This window comes from Lepidochelys kempii, chromosome 6 (assembly GCF_965140265.1).
Source record: "Lepidochelys kempii isolate rLepKem1 chromosome 6, rLepKem1.hap2, whole genome shotgun sequence".
Taxonomy (NCBI): domain Eukaryota; kingdom Metazoa; phylum Chordata; order Testudines; family Cheloniidae; genus Lepidochelys; species Lepidochelys kempii.
The window spans coordinates 83,848,535-83,865,858 of NC_133261.1; the positions used below are offsets into that span (position 1 = coordinate 83,848,535).

General features: G+C 45.3%; 1 protein-coding gene across 3 annotated transcripts in view; it reads left to right on the top strand.

Annotated features, from left to right (window-relative positions):
• The window catches only part of SCFD1 (sec1 family domain containing 1), a 124,500-nt gene that overhangs the window by 21,937 nt on the left and 85,239 nt on the right, over window positions 1-17,324 (top strand). For all 3 annotated transcript variants that reach the window (XM_073348922.1, XM_073348924.1, XM_073348923.1), the window contains exons 10-13: window positions 2,142-2,241; window positions 8,405-8,544; window positions 9,789-9,879; window positions 17,090-17,163. In XM_073348922.1, coding sequence (XP_073205023.1) covers window positions 2,142-2,241; window positions 8,405-8,544; window positions 9,789-9,879; window positions 17,090-17,163 — 405 coding nt within the window. The remainder of the gene's footprint in view (window positions 1-2,141; window positions 2,242-8,404; window positions 8,545-9,788; window positions 9,880-17,089; window positions 17,164-17,324) is intronic.

Sequence of the window (17,324 nt, forward strand, 5' to 3'; positions counted from 1 at the left end):
GGACAGAACAGGAATGGAGTCTTAGAACTTTTAGTAAGTAATCTAGCTAGGTATGTGTTAGATTATGATTTCTTTAAATGGCTGAGAAAAGAATTGTGCTGAATAGAATAACTACTTCTGTCTGTGTATCTTTTTTGTAACTTAAGGTTTTGCCTAGAGGGGTTCTCTATGTTTTTGAATCTAATTACCCTGTAAGATATCTACCATCCTGATTTTACAGGGGGGATTTCTTTATTTCTATTTACTTCTATTTTTTATTAAAAGTCTTCTTGTAAAACACTGAATGCTTTTTCATTGTTCTCAGATCCAAGGGTTTGGGTCTGTGGTCACCTATGCAAATTGGTGAGGCTTTTTATCCAACATTTCCCAGGAAAGGGGGGGTGCAAGTGTTGGGAGGATTGTTCATTATTCTTAAGATCCAAGGGTCTGGGTCTGTAGTCACCTAGGCAAATTGGTGAGGCTTTTTACCAAACCTTGTCCAGGAAGTGGGGTGCAAGGTTTTGGGAAGTATTTTGGGGGGAAGGACGCGTCCAAACAGCTCTTCCCCAGTAACCAGTATTAGTTTGGTGGTGGTAGCGGCCAGTCCAAGGTGTAATATTTTGTACCTTGGGGAAGTTTTGACCTAAGCTGGTAAAGATAAGCTTAGGAGGTTTTTCATGCAGGTCCCCACATCTGTACCCTAGAGTTCAGAGTGGGGGAGGAACCGTGACAGTCCCCTTTTCAGAAGTAGGAAAAAACACCCTTTTAGGAGTTTAAATCTCACTGATTTTTCCTAATCTACTTAGGCACTTTTGAAAATTTTACTCGGAGTTGAGTATCAGCATGTTGATGACAATGTAAGCCATAAGCTCTTTGTGGCTTCACGTACAAATCAAACAGGAGAGGTGGCATGATGGGCCCCCGAGAGAGAGATTGCAGATGTGAGGTTCCTTTTGGGGCATGGGGCACAAGCAGTGATTCAGTACTACTCCTAGAATCTTTTTCAGAAGAACCAAACCCACCCAAACTATTTCATCCGTCCACCTCACCACTTTCCGTGGACGAGTCAATAATTTCATAAGCTGCTGACAAATCTAATCTAATCATCCTGAATATTTTATTAATGTCCATTGCTAGAAGGTGATTATCACCCATTGATACTAATACAGTCTCTATTCAATAATCAGTCATGAATCTGTGTAACTAAGCTATTAACTAAGAAGGCTGGTCGGTGTTGGTTATTTGACTTGGATTTAAAATTGTGTGTGGTAGCTCTTTAGTTATAACAGAAGCGTGAGAGTTGCCTTATCACATCAGACCCATGTCTATCTAATCAGTATCCCATTTTTGGCAGTGGCCAGCTCCAACATGCTTCAGAGGAAGGTGAAACAAACTCTGTAACAGAAAATTATGGAATAATCTGCCTAAACAGGAAGTTTCTTTCTAATACCTGCCAATTAGGATTTGGCTTTTGCCCTGAAATATGAAGGTTTATATGTCTTTGGGCTTTTATATGGATGATGAGAATTTAGTGTAACTTTCAGTCTTTTTTTAATATTGCTGATTTCTTGGTCTCAATCTTATCTTTGTGAATTCTCTCAGTTAATTATGTCCCAAGGCAAACTCCCTAAAGTTGTAAATTCAGCATGGTAGTACATACAATTTGCAGAATAATATTTAAAGCAGTGATACTCAGACTCAGGCTCCCGAGTTGTAAGTGGCTGTTCAGTGTGTCTCCTGCGGCTCTTTGCAGCACATGGTATTAAAACACTGTGATTTAATTATTAACCAGTCTAAATTATTAACCAATCAGGATGCTTTTACTGTGTTATTAACCAATTGTAGTTGATAAAATAATATTTGGTCAGTCATTTTGCTGTGAGAATAATATATATAAACAAAATATTTCCCCTGTCATATTGTTTAAATATGAATATGTAGTACCATAGTAAATGAAACAATGAATTCACAATACTGTTACTCTTTTGGGTAATGCTGATTGCTAATTTGGCCCCTGAATCACTAAGGTGTGAGGTCACTGATTTTAAAGAGATTGGCAGTACAGAAAAACTGCAAAGAATATCTGTGATATTTCTGAAGAGACTGAGAGACTCCTCCAAATATGTATAAAGAGTTACTGACAAAATGTCTTTTATTTACAGCTTCCAAAGGCCTTTGTTAGTCCTTGTTGACAGAAACATAGATTTAGCAACTCCTCTACACCATACTTGGACATACCAGGCCTTAGTGCATGACGTACTGGTAGGAGAATAAACTTCATTTTTATTATTGAAAGTACAGTTGCATTTTCAGTTTACTCTTAAATATAGTAACAGCCCTTATAGTAACAGCCCTTAATCAAAATCGTATTTTATATACTGAATTTATTTGGAAGCTATTTCATCTAAAACAAATCTGGAAGGTTTATTGTAAAGGGTTGGGAGTTTTGACATTGCAGTACCTTCTTAAAACATTTACTATTTAAAATGTTGCTGTAGTTATTAAGATACTGGTAATTCAGTTATGCAGGGCTGTTTTTCAGAAGTTTGGAATCATACTTTTTGTGTTAGCTTTATTTCTCTTAATGCAAAAATTTGTCTTAAATCAGTTAGATCTAAGTTTTGTCACTGATTTTCATGTTTGTCATTTTCTAAGATAAGAAGACTTGAGGTTTGTTCTGCAGCTATCCTATACAAATCTTGTGTTCTCTCATTCCCCATCTACAAAGACAAATGCTTATGACACTAAATTGTCATGATGGGAGGTTGCTGTTAGCTTGCTTTTTGGATGTTTTATGAAATGTACAGATTATAATGGTTTAATTCTATCTATTCTGAAATGTAAATATTTTGTATTGTTTTAGTAAGTTTTAAAACAGCTCTTGGTATCAGTTTGAGTTTTTAGAGATTTCTTACTTTACCTTTCTTCTCCACAAGATGGTGTAGATGTTCTATATAGAGAAATACCAGCTGGTAAATGAACTTGCTGAAAGAACTTTCATAAATATTTATTTTGTTTTGGAAGTCGCATGGAGCTTAGAACATTTACATCTTCCAGAGCTGATTTTATAAAACAACTTGCAATTAAAGGCTTTTTTTTTTTTTTTAACATAGTTCTATAAATGTCTGGCTGACCTAATATGTCTTAGAGCTCCATTGTTAATGGTGAAAAGGATATGCAACCTAATTCCTAATTCAGCTGCATGTTATATTGGAAATTTATTTTAATAGAAGGAAATCTTGTTACTTAACTGGAGAAATTTATTTATATATATGTAAAATACATAACTATAAAAACCTAATGTAAAAATATGCTAATAAAATTTTTATTTAACTGCATAGAAAAAATCAGGAAGGATATTAGTTCTCTTTAACATATATTAAAATGAATGTCACGTGACCTACTAATGTAACTTCTCTGAGTTAGTGTTTTGTATTTGTTGCTGAGGTTGTGATATACATCCACAATCTGTAGTTCATGCTAAAAGTGCAATATACATTCCTACATGCTCAGTTACTGTGAGTTATGTACGGGCACATAGAGTTGTCTGAAAACTGTTGCATCACTGAGGTGACATTTTTTTAATCTCTTGTGGGGTTTTATAGAATTCTTTTTATAGAAATTGTGCATGTGGTGTGTATTTTGCATTTACACTTTTCAGCTGATGGAAAGTCACTGCCTTTTTGAGGCTGTAAGATTGTTTGTAAAGTCAACATTTGTTGAATATGCATGTTTTGTTCTTAAAATGTCTAGTTCAACCTGTTAGCAAAGTTTGTACACCCCTTGGAAACATGAGTGATCTCTAGTTTAGTATCAAGGGGAAAAATTTAATTTCAAAAGCAGGCGCAGTATCCAGTTGAAAAAAAAAATCATGCCAGGCTCTTCACTGAATGAGCACAACATTTTATGAAATGGCTTGAATGACTTTGTTGACAGGGTTCTAAATTGTAATAGGAAAATAGTTACCAAGGTGATGATTAGGTGACAGTGACATCACTCTCCAGCAAAAGTCATCAGATTTTCTAGTATTTAGTTTCCAAATATCTTGTACACAATGTCATTAAGATAATCTGTTTATATCCTTCCTGAATGGAGTAACCTTTATGAAAATGTATGTGAAAGCATCTTCACCATTTCCCATTTCTTTGCATGTTGTAATTTGTTTACATCTGATGTCTTGCCAAGTTCAACTCCACGGGGCCTGTGGCTTAGGGGCACCATTGCCTGCAGTCACCTTTAAGCCAGGAAAAATCCAAGTTCCAATATGAAAGGATTTAAAGATATGGTTTGTGTTAAAACCATTTCTAGTACTTTTTGGGTGAAGTTTGCAATTCCTGCACTGTTTCAGAATCATCATGTATTTTGAAAAAGTTTAAAAAACAAAAAACCTAGGGCCAGATTTATAGACATTTATAAGTACACCTCTACCCCTATATAACGTGACCCAATATAATGCTGGTTCGCATACAATGTGGTAAAGCTCCAACCAGCGTGTTAAGGGTGCCGGGCCGGTGCCCAGGGGTTGGATAAGGGGCAAAGGGTCTCGGGGTGATCAGGGGCTTCCCCTTTCCCCCAGGTCTGGGAGACAGGAGCTGTGTGGGGGCACTTTTGGGGGCCCCACAGTCCCAGAGTGGCCCGGGGGATTAGCAGGGGGCCGGGAGCAGCCCACTCTGCTGCCCTGGCCCCAGCCCCAGCCGTGTCGCTCAGGGGAGGTGGTTTGGGGGAAGGGATTCCCCCCCGCATTCACCAGCAGTGGCGGAAGCGGAGCAGCCCAGCCCGCTCCACTCCGCCAGCTCCCAGCCGCAGCGTTCCGTTTCCCACCGCAGGTGAGTGTGGGACCTTTCACCAAACTGCCAACTGTCATAACCCACCCCTCCCTCTGTTGTTCGCTCTCTCCACTCTCACTCATTCGCTCATTTTCACTAGGCAGGGGATTGGTATGCGGGAGAGGGGTGAGGACTCCGACTGAGGGTGCGGGCTCTGGGGTGGGGCCAGGGATAAGAGGTTTGGGGTGTAGGAGGGTGCTCTGGGCTGGGAGGTGGAACTGAGGGGCTCGAAGTATGGGAGGGGGCTCCGGGCTGAGGCGGGGATGCGGATTCAGAGGTGGGGCAAAGGGGTTCGGAATGTGGGAGGGAGCTACAAGCTGGGGCCAAGAGGTTTGGAGTGTGGGAGAGGCCTCCAGGTTGGGACTGAGAGGTTCAGAATGCGGGAGGGGGCTCCGAGCTGAGGCCGAGGGGGTGGGGGGGTATGGGCTCTGAGCTGGGGGCATGGGTTCTGGAGTGGGACCAGAAATGAGGGGTTTGGAGTGTGGGAGGGAGCTCTGGGCTGGGGCTGAGTGGTTCAGAATGCGGGAGGAGGCTCTGGACTGGGGCCGAGGGGTTCGGAGTGCTGGAGGGGATGAGGACTCTGACTGGGGGAGCGGGCTCTGGTGTGGGGTTGGGGATGAGGGATTTGGGGTATAGGAGGGTGCAAAGCTGGGACAGAGGGGTTTGGAGGGCGGGAGAGAGATCAGGGTTGGGGCACGGGGGGAGTGTGAGGTCTCCGTCTCGGGGTGCAGGCTCTGGAGTGGGGCTGGGGATGAGGTGTTTGGGGTGCAGTAGGGGGCTCCGGGCTGGGATCAAGGCGTTCGGAGGGTGGGAGAGGGATCAGGGCTGGGGCAGGGGTTTGGGTGCGGGGGGGGGGCAGGCTCCGGGCGGCACTTACCTCAAGCAGCTCCCGGAAGCAACGGCATGTCCCCCTTCCTGCTCCTACGTGAAGGCACGGCCAGGCAGCTCTGCACACTGCCCATCCACAGGCACTGCCCCTACAGCTCATTGGCCCCAGTTCCTGGACAGTGGGAATTACGAAGACAGCACCTGCAGATGGGGCAGCACGCAGAGCCCCATGGCTGCCCAGGGCATAAGAGCTGGAGGGGGGACTTGCTGCTGCTTCTGGGAGCCGCGCGGAGCCATGGCAGGCACAGAGCCTGCCTTAGCCCCGATGCACAGCGGACCGGACTTTTAACGGCCCAGTCAGTGGTGCTCACTAGAGCCCGAGGGTCCCTTTTCGACTGGGCTTTCCGGTCGAAAACCAGACACCTGGCAACCCTACAAGCCCCTTTCATATTTTTAAAGAAGGTGTTTGTTTAATCTTATGAAACCCAAAGGTGACCCATTTTCCTCTAAAGTTATGAAGGCTGAGCAGAGGACATGTGTAGAATTTAAAATTTTGTCTAAAAGAGAATTTTCCCCTCCCCAATCACTCAAAATGAGGGCGGGGGGAGAGAGGAATAATTAATCATTCAGCATGAATGAATTAATCTCAAAACTCTGTGAGGAAGGGATTCACCATACATGGTGAGTGGAGTGGGGGAGTGTCACCATTGCGGCCCTATCTCCAGATGGTGTTCAGGATTGGAGATCTGTTTGTAGGGAGTGAGTGTGACTCATTTGCTCACCTACATTTTTTACTTCCACAACCAGGGGGAATCCATTCAATCATTATAGTCAATGTAGAGATGCCATACTGACAAGGGAATGGGGAGAGGGTTACAAGAGGCTTTTTGGAAACATTCAGACAGCCATGTCTTCTGAATGAGATCTGTAGTTTCTGGGGTCAGAATCTCGCCTGTTTCCATGTGGATTCTTCAGACAGAATCATCTGTTGAAAATACTGAGTATAACCATAGAATTTTCCTCTCGGTGATCTCCACCAGGTCCATCTTGTTCAGGTTTTTGCAGCAGGGAAAAACTTGGTCTCTCAGTACTGCATCCACAATTTTGGTGTAATTGGATCATCATCATTAGACTACAACATTTCTCTACAACACTGAGGAAACCTAAGGCAGCCCTGTACAAATACGTTCTAAATTACTGAATTGCCTGTACAAATCCCATATGAAAACCTGTGCACCTTCTACAGTGCATTTATAGAATCATTTTAAGTCAGACAACTCCAGTTTACATACAGAAAGCAAAGTAGGTTATCATGTCTACTTAGGAAATCTCTGTGTGTGCTCTTGAATGTGAATTGGACAGGACAAATATGCTTGCACTCACTGGAAATTCTTTTTCTATTATAGCTTTAAATTACTTTGACTTTGAATAAACTACACCAGGCTCCTAACTCTGCTTATGTTATCTTAGGTTGGTTAGTAAACTTCTTCGGGCTGGTGCACAGATATTTAACAAAAATAGGTGCTTTTGGTTACCCTAGAATAAATAGTAAAATAAAACATTTGCTCAATGGAAAAGACTGGTGGCAAAATAGTCTATTTTAAAACATTAAGGAAGAAAGATTATACATACAGCCTAGAGATTTTTAGAGAGGATTTGTGTTAGGATATAGATATTCAGGCCTGTCTCTAAAGGCCTATACTTTAAGAATTTAGGTGTATTCTTAACACTTGGCTAGTTAAAGGTATAAAAGAAAGAATCAAAATCACTGTCTGCCAGTGTAAGGTCCTTCTCTTACTGTGACAGTGTGAGGTTCTGTTCTTAGGCTAAGATCTTCGGCTAAGCAACAGAGGCAGCCATAAGCTGGGAAGCGACTGGTCACATCCTCACATTCCAAACTAGTCACATTGAAAGAAGGTGCTATTGGGCTGTTAGGAATACACTCCTGTCCTGATAATGCCTGTCACCTCCAGAGAAAGGGAAGTGCCTAGAAAATGTAAAAGGAAACTTAGTTTGATAGCATCCTGTCTGGCAAGAACTCACTTATCAATAGCTGGGATGTGAAATCCTCATGTCTTTGTTGTTCTGTCACTGTAGTCCCCATTTCCCTATTGTTTGTCTGTATAATCTCTGTCTGGTTCTGTGACTGTTCCTGTCTATTGTATAATTAATTTTGCTGGGTATAAACTAATTAAGGTGGTGGGATATAATTGGATATGATCATGTTACAATATGTTAGGATTGGTTAGTTAAATTTCAGGAAAACGATTGGTTAAAGTATAGCTAAGCGGAACTCAAGTTTTACTATATAGTCTGCAGTCAATCAGGAAGTGAGTGGGTGTGTGGGGGAAATGGGAACAGGGAATGGGGGTGGGGAAATTGGAATCATGTTTGGCTAAGGGCAGGAATGGGAACAGGGACACAGGTGTAAGGCTCTGTGGTGTCAGAGCTGGGAAGGGGGACACTAAGGAAGGAAACTGGAATCATGCTTGCTGGAAGTTCACCCCAATAAACATCAAATTGTTTGCACCTTTGGACTTCGGGTATTGTTGCTCTCTGTTCATGCGAGAAGGACCAGGGAAGTAAGTGGGTGAAGGAATAAGCCCGCTAATAATTTGAATTGTCCATTTCATTTGGAAGATCTATCATAGGATTTCATCAAAATAAACATATAGAGGTCTTCTAGTTATTTTGATTCATGATAAGAATATTTTTGATTCTCAGTTTTGGATTGAAATTGTGGATGTTTAATTAAGATTATTCTTTTCTAGGATTTCCATTTGAACAGAGTTAATCTAGAGGAATCTTCAGGAATGGAAAATTCTCCAGCAGGGGCTAGACCAAAGAAAAAGAATAAAAAATCATATGACTTAACTCCAGCTGATAAATTTTGGCAAAAGCATAAAGGCAGGTGAGCGGAACAATTCCAGATTTTATATTTAAATTAGTCAACTTCTAATGAAGAATTACCCTTAACATACTAATATTTTTTCCATATCTTTGAGGAAGCTTGATAGAGGGTCATATCTGTGCAAATGAGGGTCATAAGCCACATTACTCTACCCAAAGAACTTTGTGTAATTTCATAAAATTAGGTATGTCTGGTATAGTGCAATCTATGTAAATAGCGTAGAGGAATTAATCTCATTTTAAGGAATTCACTAGCAGTTTTACTTAGTTTAGGAATGTTTAAATGTTCTTTTGAATAAAGCGTACAAGTGACAAATCTGTTTGCAAATTGAGTAGATGCTTTCTATTTAATTCTAAAGGTACTGTTAGCCCAGTTTCTCATGTACCTGTGGAGTAAGATTTGATCTGTGAAAAAGCTTTGAAATGTGTTCCCAATTCAGGGGGAAAATCAGATTGGATCTATAGGGAGAAATGGAGTTCTTTGATAATACGGAAAATGCTAAATTAAACATAATCACTTAATTCTTATGATTCATAAACAAGGTAGTAGAGTGCACTGGATATGCTAAGAAAGTTTTATGTGACTAAAGCTATAAAAAAATGGAAACTGAAACTCTGCTGTGTAGTGTGGTCTGGTCACATTATTAGATTTAAAGAAAGATGTCAATCTGATCCATTTGGATATCCCAGTATTTTACTGTTCCGAATGTTTATGAAAATGAAATTACTTACGATAGAGACCTCATGACTAGTAGATTTAATTCCTTCAGGTAAAATAGTTGAGGAATTGCTTTATTACTAATCCTTACCTATTGCAGTAGCTTTACTTTTAGGGTTTTGTGGAAATACAGATAATGTCTTCAGCAATTTGAAACACTGATGTTAGTGGATCTGCTGGGATAGTAATTTTACCTCTTCGTATTCATCTGCTTTGGGGGGGTTTTTTTATTATGTAGAGAGTATGCATCTATGGTGCCATCACTATGTATTAATTTTTATAAGTGGATTTAATAAAGCATATAAAAAGTAATGGATATTTGTACTGAAAGCTTAATCATATGTTTGATTAATTTCATATATTCGTTATTTTCTGTATGTTTGATGCTTCATTATTATAGTAGTGAATTGGTATTTCATAAACCTATCTGAAAGGCATTTCAACCGTTATTTTGATCATACAAACCATATGGTGGTTCTGCTTAAATTTGACTGTTTAACAGAACCTGATATGTAATATTGCTTTAGTCCTTTCCCAGAGGTAGCAGAGTCTGTTCAGCAAGAGCTGGAATCCTACAGAGCTCAAGAAGATGAGGTCAAAAGGCTTAAAAGTATTATGGTAAGGTTTAACGTACATATATTTTGTTTAACATATTTTGTTTTTATATAAATTATGAGAATACTTGTATAGGGCTTTGTTCCATGCTTTGGAAACATCAGCATCAACAAATGTTGTTCTTTGAGTGATGGTCCCTACATGGATTCCAAGCATGGGTGTGCATGGGTGCCATGCGCCGGAGCCGGAACTATTGCTAGTAATATCCATTGATCCGCATGTGCATCAGCTACGTGGCACGTCCAAGGCTTTAAGAGGCTGTGCAGGTCAACGCTGCTCCAGTTCCCTTTTACCACTGCATGGCCAGAGTTGGAATCTCTCTTCCTCGGTGCTCTTAGCTTGATAAAAGAACTGCTTTTGTCCATTGTACATAGTTTTTCTTTAGTTTAGTAGTGGTCTGTTCATTATTAATTAATTGGCTGGTTACTTTCCGTTGGACTTCTCTCTGGGGACTTCCCCCCTCCCCCCCAGCTCTGGGACTGTACTCTGGTAAGCCGGGTTTAAATACTGCGCCTCATGCCCGTGCTCCTTCTCTGTGAGCAATGAGCACCAATTTTGTCTTAATTGCCTTGGCAAGGCTCACATTGCTGCCCATTGCTCCATCTGCCAATTATTCCCACCATGCACCCGGGAGGCTAGAGAACTGTGCCTCCGCAAACACCTCATGGAAGAGATAATGCGCCCAAGTGCATGCCCATATCCAGGACCCATGGATCCACTGGAATGGCATTCGACACCGGCGTGAGCACCTCTCTGGGGTCTTCCCACCCAGCACTGGTGCACCCACCAAAAGCCCACCGTGTGCACATAAAGCGCATCCATGGGCACAAGGGTGGCTCCCCAACGGGGACAGCCCCCAAGCTCAGTGTTGCCTCCTCAAGCCATGCCAGATTGGGTAAGAAGTCGCGCGCCAACTTGGACACTCCCGCTCTGAAGAAGTCCCGCTCCGAGCACAAGTCCAAGCTGTGCTGGTGCCAGCCCCAGTGACTGGCTCACCGCCGGTGCCCCCAGTTCCGTCCACTCCACCGGCCCTGTCTGGACTTGCCTGCCTGGTGCCGTGCATGCCAGGACTTTTGTCCCCCCACTGTCACGGTGCGGGACTCACCCCTGTGGCGCCTCCTGCTGGTCTCTCAGGGAATTAGCTCTTCCAGCCTCCAGAGCGCCCTCTGCAGGCCGGTGTCCCACTTGCCGCTGGCCCCGTGTCCCTCCCGGACCCCCAGACCTCTTTTACCCAGGGTGCTGCCCCCTGGCAGTACCCCCACAGTCTCTGGGTCTCCCCTCCCCAGGGAACCCCCACCTGCTATCCCCACCTTGCCTCAGGTTTTGGCTACTGCCAGTCAACATTGAGCCCCCGCACACTGGGGCGGACTGCAATGTATAAGCCAATCATCACAGGCAAGAGGGGTTTGGACCTGCTGCCTTGGCCTACCCGTGGGCTGCTCTGTTGCAACCCCAGTATCTTGTCTTAGGCCGTCTGCCAGGCCTGCAGCCTGGGGCTTTTCCAGTCTGGAGCCTCCCAGCTCCTCTGGCTTTCCCCAGCCCTGCCCCACTCCAGGTACCTTCTCAAGTTCCCCAGCAGCCAGGCCCATCTCCCTAGACATATGCTCCTGGCCCAGTGCCCTCTTATAAGGACCGGCTGGGCCCTGATTGGGGCGTGGCCACAGCTGAGCCTGCTTCCCCAATCAGCCTGGGAACTGCTTGCTCCCAGCCACAGCCCTCTAAGGCTGGAGCAGGTGACCACCCCGCTACACCCCCACACACACACACTGATGGCTAAGTTTAAGTTTAAGATCCTCCTACCCAGACCCCACGTTCTCACCCATGCGGTCCTTCAGTCTGGACCCTTGGTGCCAACTGTACCCTCCAATATATGCCCCACCAGCCGACCCGTGGTACCCCTACACCTTGTCACCACCACTGCCTGGTGACCCCTATGCCTGGCTCTATTGGGCTGCCTGGAAGCCCTATCATGAGCATGGAATGCCATCTCACTCATGGCACTGGGTGTCCCTGATGCACACAGCCCCTCCCTTTGTCTTCGAGGACCCTTCAGCCATCTCCGCTCTGGTGGCACCAGCAGGCACCTTCGCCAGCACCAGTCCATATGGGCGCCTCCTCGTCTCTGGGACGATGCTATCATTTTCTCCTCTCTCTCACCTCCTGCCAACCTCATGCCGTACCAGGACTTACTTTGGTCAATGGCCACATCCCTCAGTCTGCTGTCGAATTCCTAGACATCTTACAATCTTCTGGACCCTCGTGTACCACACTCCCTGTTCACAACACCCTTCTACAACCGGCCCAGACCATCTGGCACACCCCTGTGCCCCAACACCGAAACAGGCAGAACACCAGTACTTCATGCCCTCTAAGGGCACAGACTTTCCTTTCACCCACATGCCCCCCAACTCCCTGGTGGTCCAAGCCGTGACCAAGCACACCCGCCAGCAACACCTACGATCTAAGCCCCCTGGTCAGGCCGCCAAGAACGGGACACCAGATCTACTTTTCTGCTGGCCTCCAATTCCACATTGCCAGCTACCAGGCCATCCTGGCCAAGTATGACTTCTTTTCATACTCCAAACTCATGGACTTCCAGGCCTTCCTCCCTCCAGAGAGGCAGCAGGACTTCCAACGTCAACTGGATGAAGGCAAGTTAGTGGCCAAGGTCACTCTCCAGGACATGGTCAATGCTGCCTATACTGCGTCCCGCTCTCTGGCATCTGGGCTCATACTTTGCCAGGACTCCTGGCTCCAATCTAGTGGCTTCCCAAAAGAGGTCCAAACCACCCTTGAGAACCTCCCCTTCAACAACCACAAGTTTAGAAACAAAACTGACGAGTCCTTCCATTCCCTCAAGGACTCTAGTACCACCTTATGCCACGTACCAGCCCGTACCACCAGCACCCACCATATTCTTCTCAACATCGTCTGTGTTCCCAATTACCTCGCTACTCTACTACTGCTACTCCTTCTACTTCCACGCTGCCTCAAGGTTCCTTCAAGCAGCCCTTTTGCCTCCTTCCCCAAGACCCACGAACCTCCCCCATCTCTGCTCACTACTCCACGGGTAGTTTTCGGGGGTCACCTTGGCCTCATCACTCGCAACTGGGGAAAGATTACCACCAACGGCTGGGTGCTGGACATTGTCTACCAGGGATACGTCATCTAATTTCTCTCCTTCCCGCCTCGCTGCCCACCTCAGGAGCACCCTGCCATGTTATCACACTCTAACTTCCTCTGAGAGGAAGCGGATGCCCTCATCCAGAAGGGCACTATAGAACTCATTCCACAGTGCTGCCATGGCCACGGCTTGTATTCCTCCTATTTCCTCATGTCAAAGAAAGGGGATGGCTTTTGCCCTATCTTGGACCTCTGAACAAATTTATTTGCAAGTTCCATTTTCGGGTGGTCACCCTCCCTTTCATTATCCCCTCCCTTTCCCATGGAGCCTGGTTCACAGCTCTTGGTACAATTTCCATATTGACATCCAGCCTGCTCGTTGCAAATTCCTCTGCTTCACGGTCAACTGTTCTCACTACCAGTTCCGGGTTCTGCCCTTCGGGATTGCTACTGCCCCCTGCATCTTCACAAAGGTCTTTGCTGTCATGGCAGCTTACATGCGCCACCTAGGTCACTCGGTGTTTCCGTACCTAGACTATTGGCTCCTCGCAGCATCATTCCTATTCCGTCTTCTTACCACTCTTCATATCCTGTGTGCCGTCCTTGACACCCTAGGAATTTTCATCAACGGGGAGAAGACGATCATCGCCCCAACCGCTCTCTCACCTTTGTAGGTGCTCGCCTGGACTCTGTCGTGGCCTGCCCTTTCCTTCCCTCCGATTGCTTCACTGGTCTCCCCGCCCTTATCGCACAGTTCTGCCACCGCCCTCGCACATGCATCCGTCACGGCCTCTCCCTTCTGGACAATATGGCGGCCTGCACGTCTTTCACACTACGCCCATCTCGATCTGCGCTGCCTCCAACTGTGGCTCCACTCTGTCTACAACCTGCAGTTCAACAAACAGGTCCTCATTCCCCCACCAGTTCTCACCTGGTGGTGCAACCCATCCACAGTCTTAGCCACCGTTCCCTTTACCGTCATGACAGATGCCTCACTCATCGGATGGGGCACTCATCTGGCCAACCACATGGCTCAGGGCCTCTGGTCACCCAGGCAGGTGCAGATGCATATCAGCAACTTACAACTGCAGGTCGTCCACTTTGCCTGCTGGGCTTTCTTGCCCCTCCTTCGATCTCGCCATGTGCAACTTTTGTCAGACAACATGACAGCAGTTGTTTACATCAACAGACAAGGCGGAGCCCAGTCCTTTCTACAGAGGCCATCCTCCTGTGGAACTGGTGCCTCGGCACAACATCACGCTGAAGACCTGTTCACCACCCCAGCAGCAGCAACTCCCTGGCTGACGTGCTCAGCCACTCCTTCCATGCCAATCATAAGTGGGAACTTCACTACCCCACTCTTTGGTCCCTCTTCCGCCCGTGGGGCATGCCAAGTTGGGACCTTTTCGCCACACCGGAGATCCACAAGCTTCCCCTCTTTTGCTCTGGGGAGCCCTCGGCCTCAGCTCCCAGGGCAATGCCCTCCTCAATCCCTGGACCCCGGGCTACACTATGACTTCCTGCCTATTCCTCTGCTTCCCCAAGTCCTCCGCAAAGTGCAGCACGATCACGCGAATCATCTTCTTATAGCCCCCTTCTGTCCTGACCAGTATTGGTACACGGATCTCCTCCATCTCTCTGTTCGTCCTCTAATCCATCTCCCAGACGTTCCAGATCTCCTCACACAAGCGCACGGCCATCTGCATCATCCCATCCTGAGTCCTCTCCATCTCATGGCCTGGTATTTGGATGGGGCTCACGCATAGACAACATATGCTCCTCTCCTATTCGTGACATCCTTACGCATAGTCACCGTCCATCCACTAGGATCTGTATCTAGTCCATCTATCAAGCCAGATGGCACCATTTTACTGCCTGGGTACAGCACCACCAGCTCTAGTTGGACTCTGTTTCCATTCCCACCATTCTGGATTACTTCCTCCATCTTTGGCAGTGAGGTCTTGCCCACTCCTCTGTCCACATCCACCTGGCAGTGCTCAGTGCTTTCCTTCCTCCTGTGGATGCTTTCTCCATCTTCACTCACCCGATTACCTCCCGTTTCCTTCACGGCTTTCTCAGTGCCTTTCCCACCGTCTGGAAGCCTACTACTTCCTGAGACTGTAACCTCGTCCTCTCAACCCTCACCAAACTGCCATTTGAGCCACTCGCAAGCTGCTCCCTTGCCTATCTTTCCATGAAGGTGATCTTTTTGGTGGCCATCACCTCTGCAAGATGAGTTAGTGAACTGGTGGCCATGATGGCGGAGCCCCCCTTTATAGTCTTTCACCAGGACACGGTCTTCCCACATCTCCATCCCAAATTCCTCCCCGAAATCGCCTCTCCATTTCACCTCAATCAGTGTATGCACCTCCTTATCTTCTACCTTAAGTCACATGCCTCTCCCAGGAATGTGCTTTTCACATCCTAGATGTTCACTGAGCATTGGCCTTTTACTTCCAGCACACCCATGACTTCCGGGCCTTCCCCTGGCTTTTTATTGCCATTGCGGAGCGTTGCCGTGGCTGCGCCCTTTCGTCGCAACGCTTCCCTTATTGCATCACGGACTGCTACATGCTCTCCTGTACTCCATGTGGGCTCACGTTGCTACATCCATCTTCCTGGCAGACGTCCCATGACATGACATCTGCAGAGCAACCACATGGGCCTCGGTCGACACCTTTACCACCCATTATGCCATTGCTTCTACCACATCAATGGATGCTGCAGTGGGCCATGCTGTTCTCCGCACTTCTTCGAGCACTTGCGCCGGCCTCCTACCTGAGCGCTGCTCGCTACTCTCTGATGCTTGAAATCCAAATAGGGACCATCACTCGAAGAAGAAGAGGTTACTTACTGTAACTGGAGGTTCTTTGAGATGTGTGGTCTATCTGGATTCCAATCCTGCCCTCCTTCCCCTCTGCTCCGGGCTTCTCTGCGTCAACCCACGCAGCCTCCTAAAGCCTCTGACACACCACACGGCGATGCACTATGCACGCGCAGCTCAATGGATGCTACTATGAACAATTCCGGCTTCAGCACGTGGCACACATGCGCACCCACGCTGGAATCCACATAGGGACCACGCATTCTGAAGAACTTCCAATTATAGTAACTAACCCCCTCTCCTTTAGCTTATGCCAGTTCTCACTATCTTGACCGTCACATTCTGGGAAGGGAAGCACTTTGGATGTAAAATGATGATAGGGCAAAGGGTGCCATGAATTTGGGGGAAAATGAACATTTTAGCATGCAGCCAGATAAAGTATACTTTAAAAACAGGTTTTTAGAAAACTTATATTAATAAAAGAAGATCATGCATGTGGAAGACTTCAAGCCATTGTGAAATATCACTTCATCCTTTGAAGTGAATGCACTATTGTAAATACGTAAACATGATTATGTGCCTGAATTTATTGTGATGATAATGCAGCATGTCCAAATGAGACTCAGAAGGATATGTTCATAAAAGTATTCAGTGACTCACAGAGTTACAGGACTGCTGTTGTAAATAATCAGTTTAACAACACTGATCTCTTAATATGTATAAGAGACTTAATTATTTAAGTATTTGAAAAAAATTGTAATGTGGGGTAACCAGGTTCATATGTTAACAGCCACTCCAAAAATGCACAGCAATTTTAATCTGAGTCGGGTTTGAAGACAAACATGTTGAAAACAGCCCCTCCTAAATTAGTTGTAAGGTGGTAATAGACTTTGGTCTTGATCCAAACACCTTGATAATGTTCTTTCTGTACCACCATATCCAAAGTGGTCAGGGACTTCTCCATGATCTGTGAAATTCTTCAAATTATTATCTAAAATGGATTATGGCCTTTAGGAAGCCCACCTTCCTCTTTGTTTCGAATGACATCTGTACAATGTGGTTTTTCTAACTCCTAGACTTTTTCATTTATAATTTTAATTAAAATTTTTTGGCCAATAAGTTCTTTATGGATGTGCGTAGTAGAAGTATTATTCTCCCGACACTGTCAGTGTGAGAAAATAGAGAAGAAATAAATTAACATATTTACAAATATGGTTTTGTGTCTCCAGTATACATGGATGTACCTTAATGAAACTCTTTCCACAGGGAATTGAAGGGGAGGATGAAGGAGCAATAAGTATGCTTTCTGATAATACAGCTAAGCTAACTTCAGCTGTTAGGTAAGTAATTAATAAAGCACTAGTAGTGTAGATAAAATAGCTTTCCATTAGGTATATTTTCCGCTGTTCTGATTTTAATATCTCCTGATGATTTTACCAACTTTCAAAATATCAATTGGAATGTTAAGCAAGAATTTAGATGTTTGTTGCCCGGTATGGCA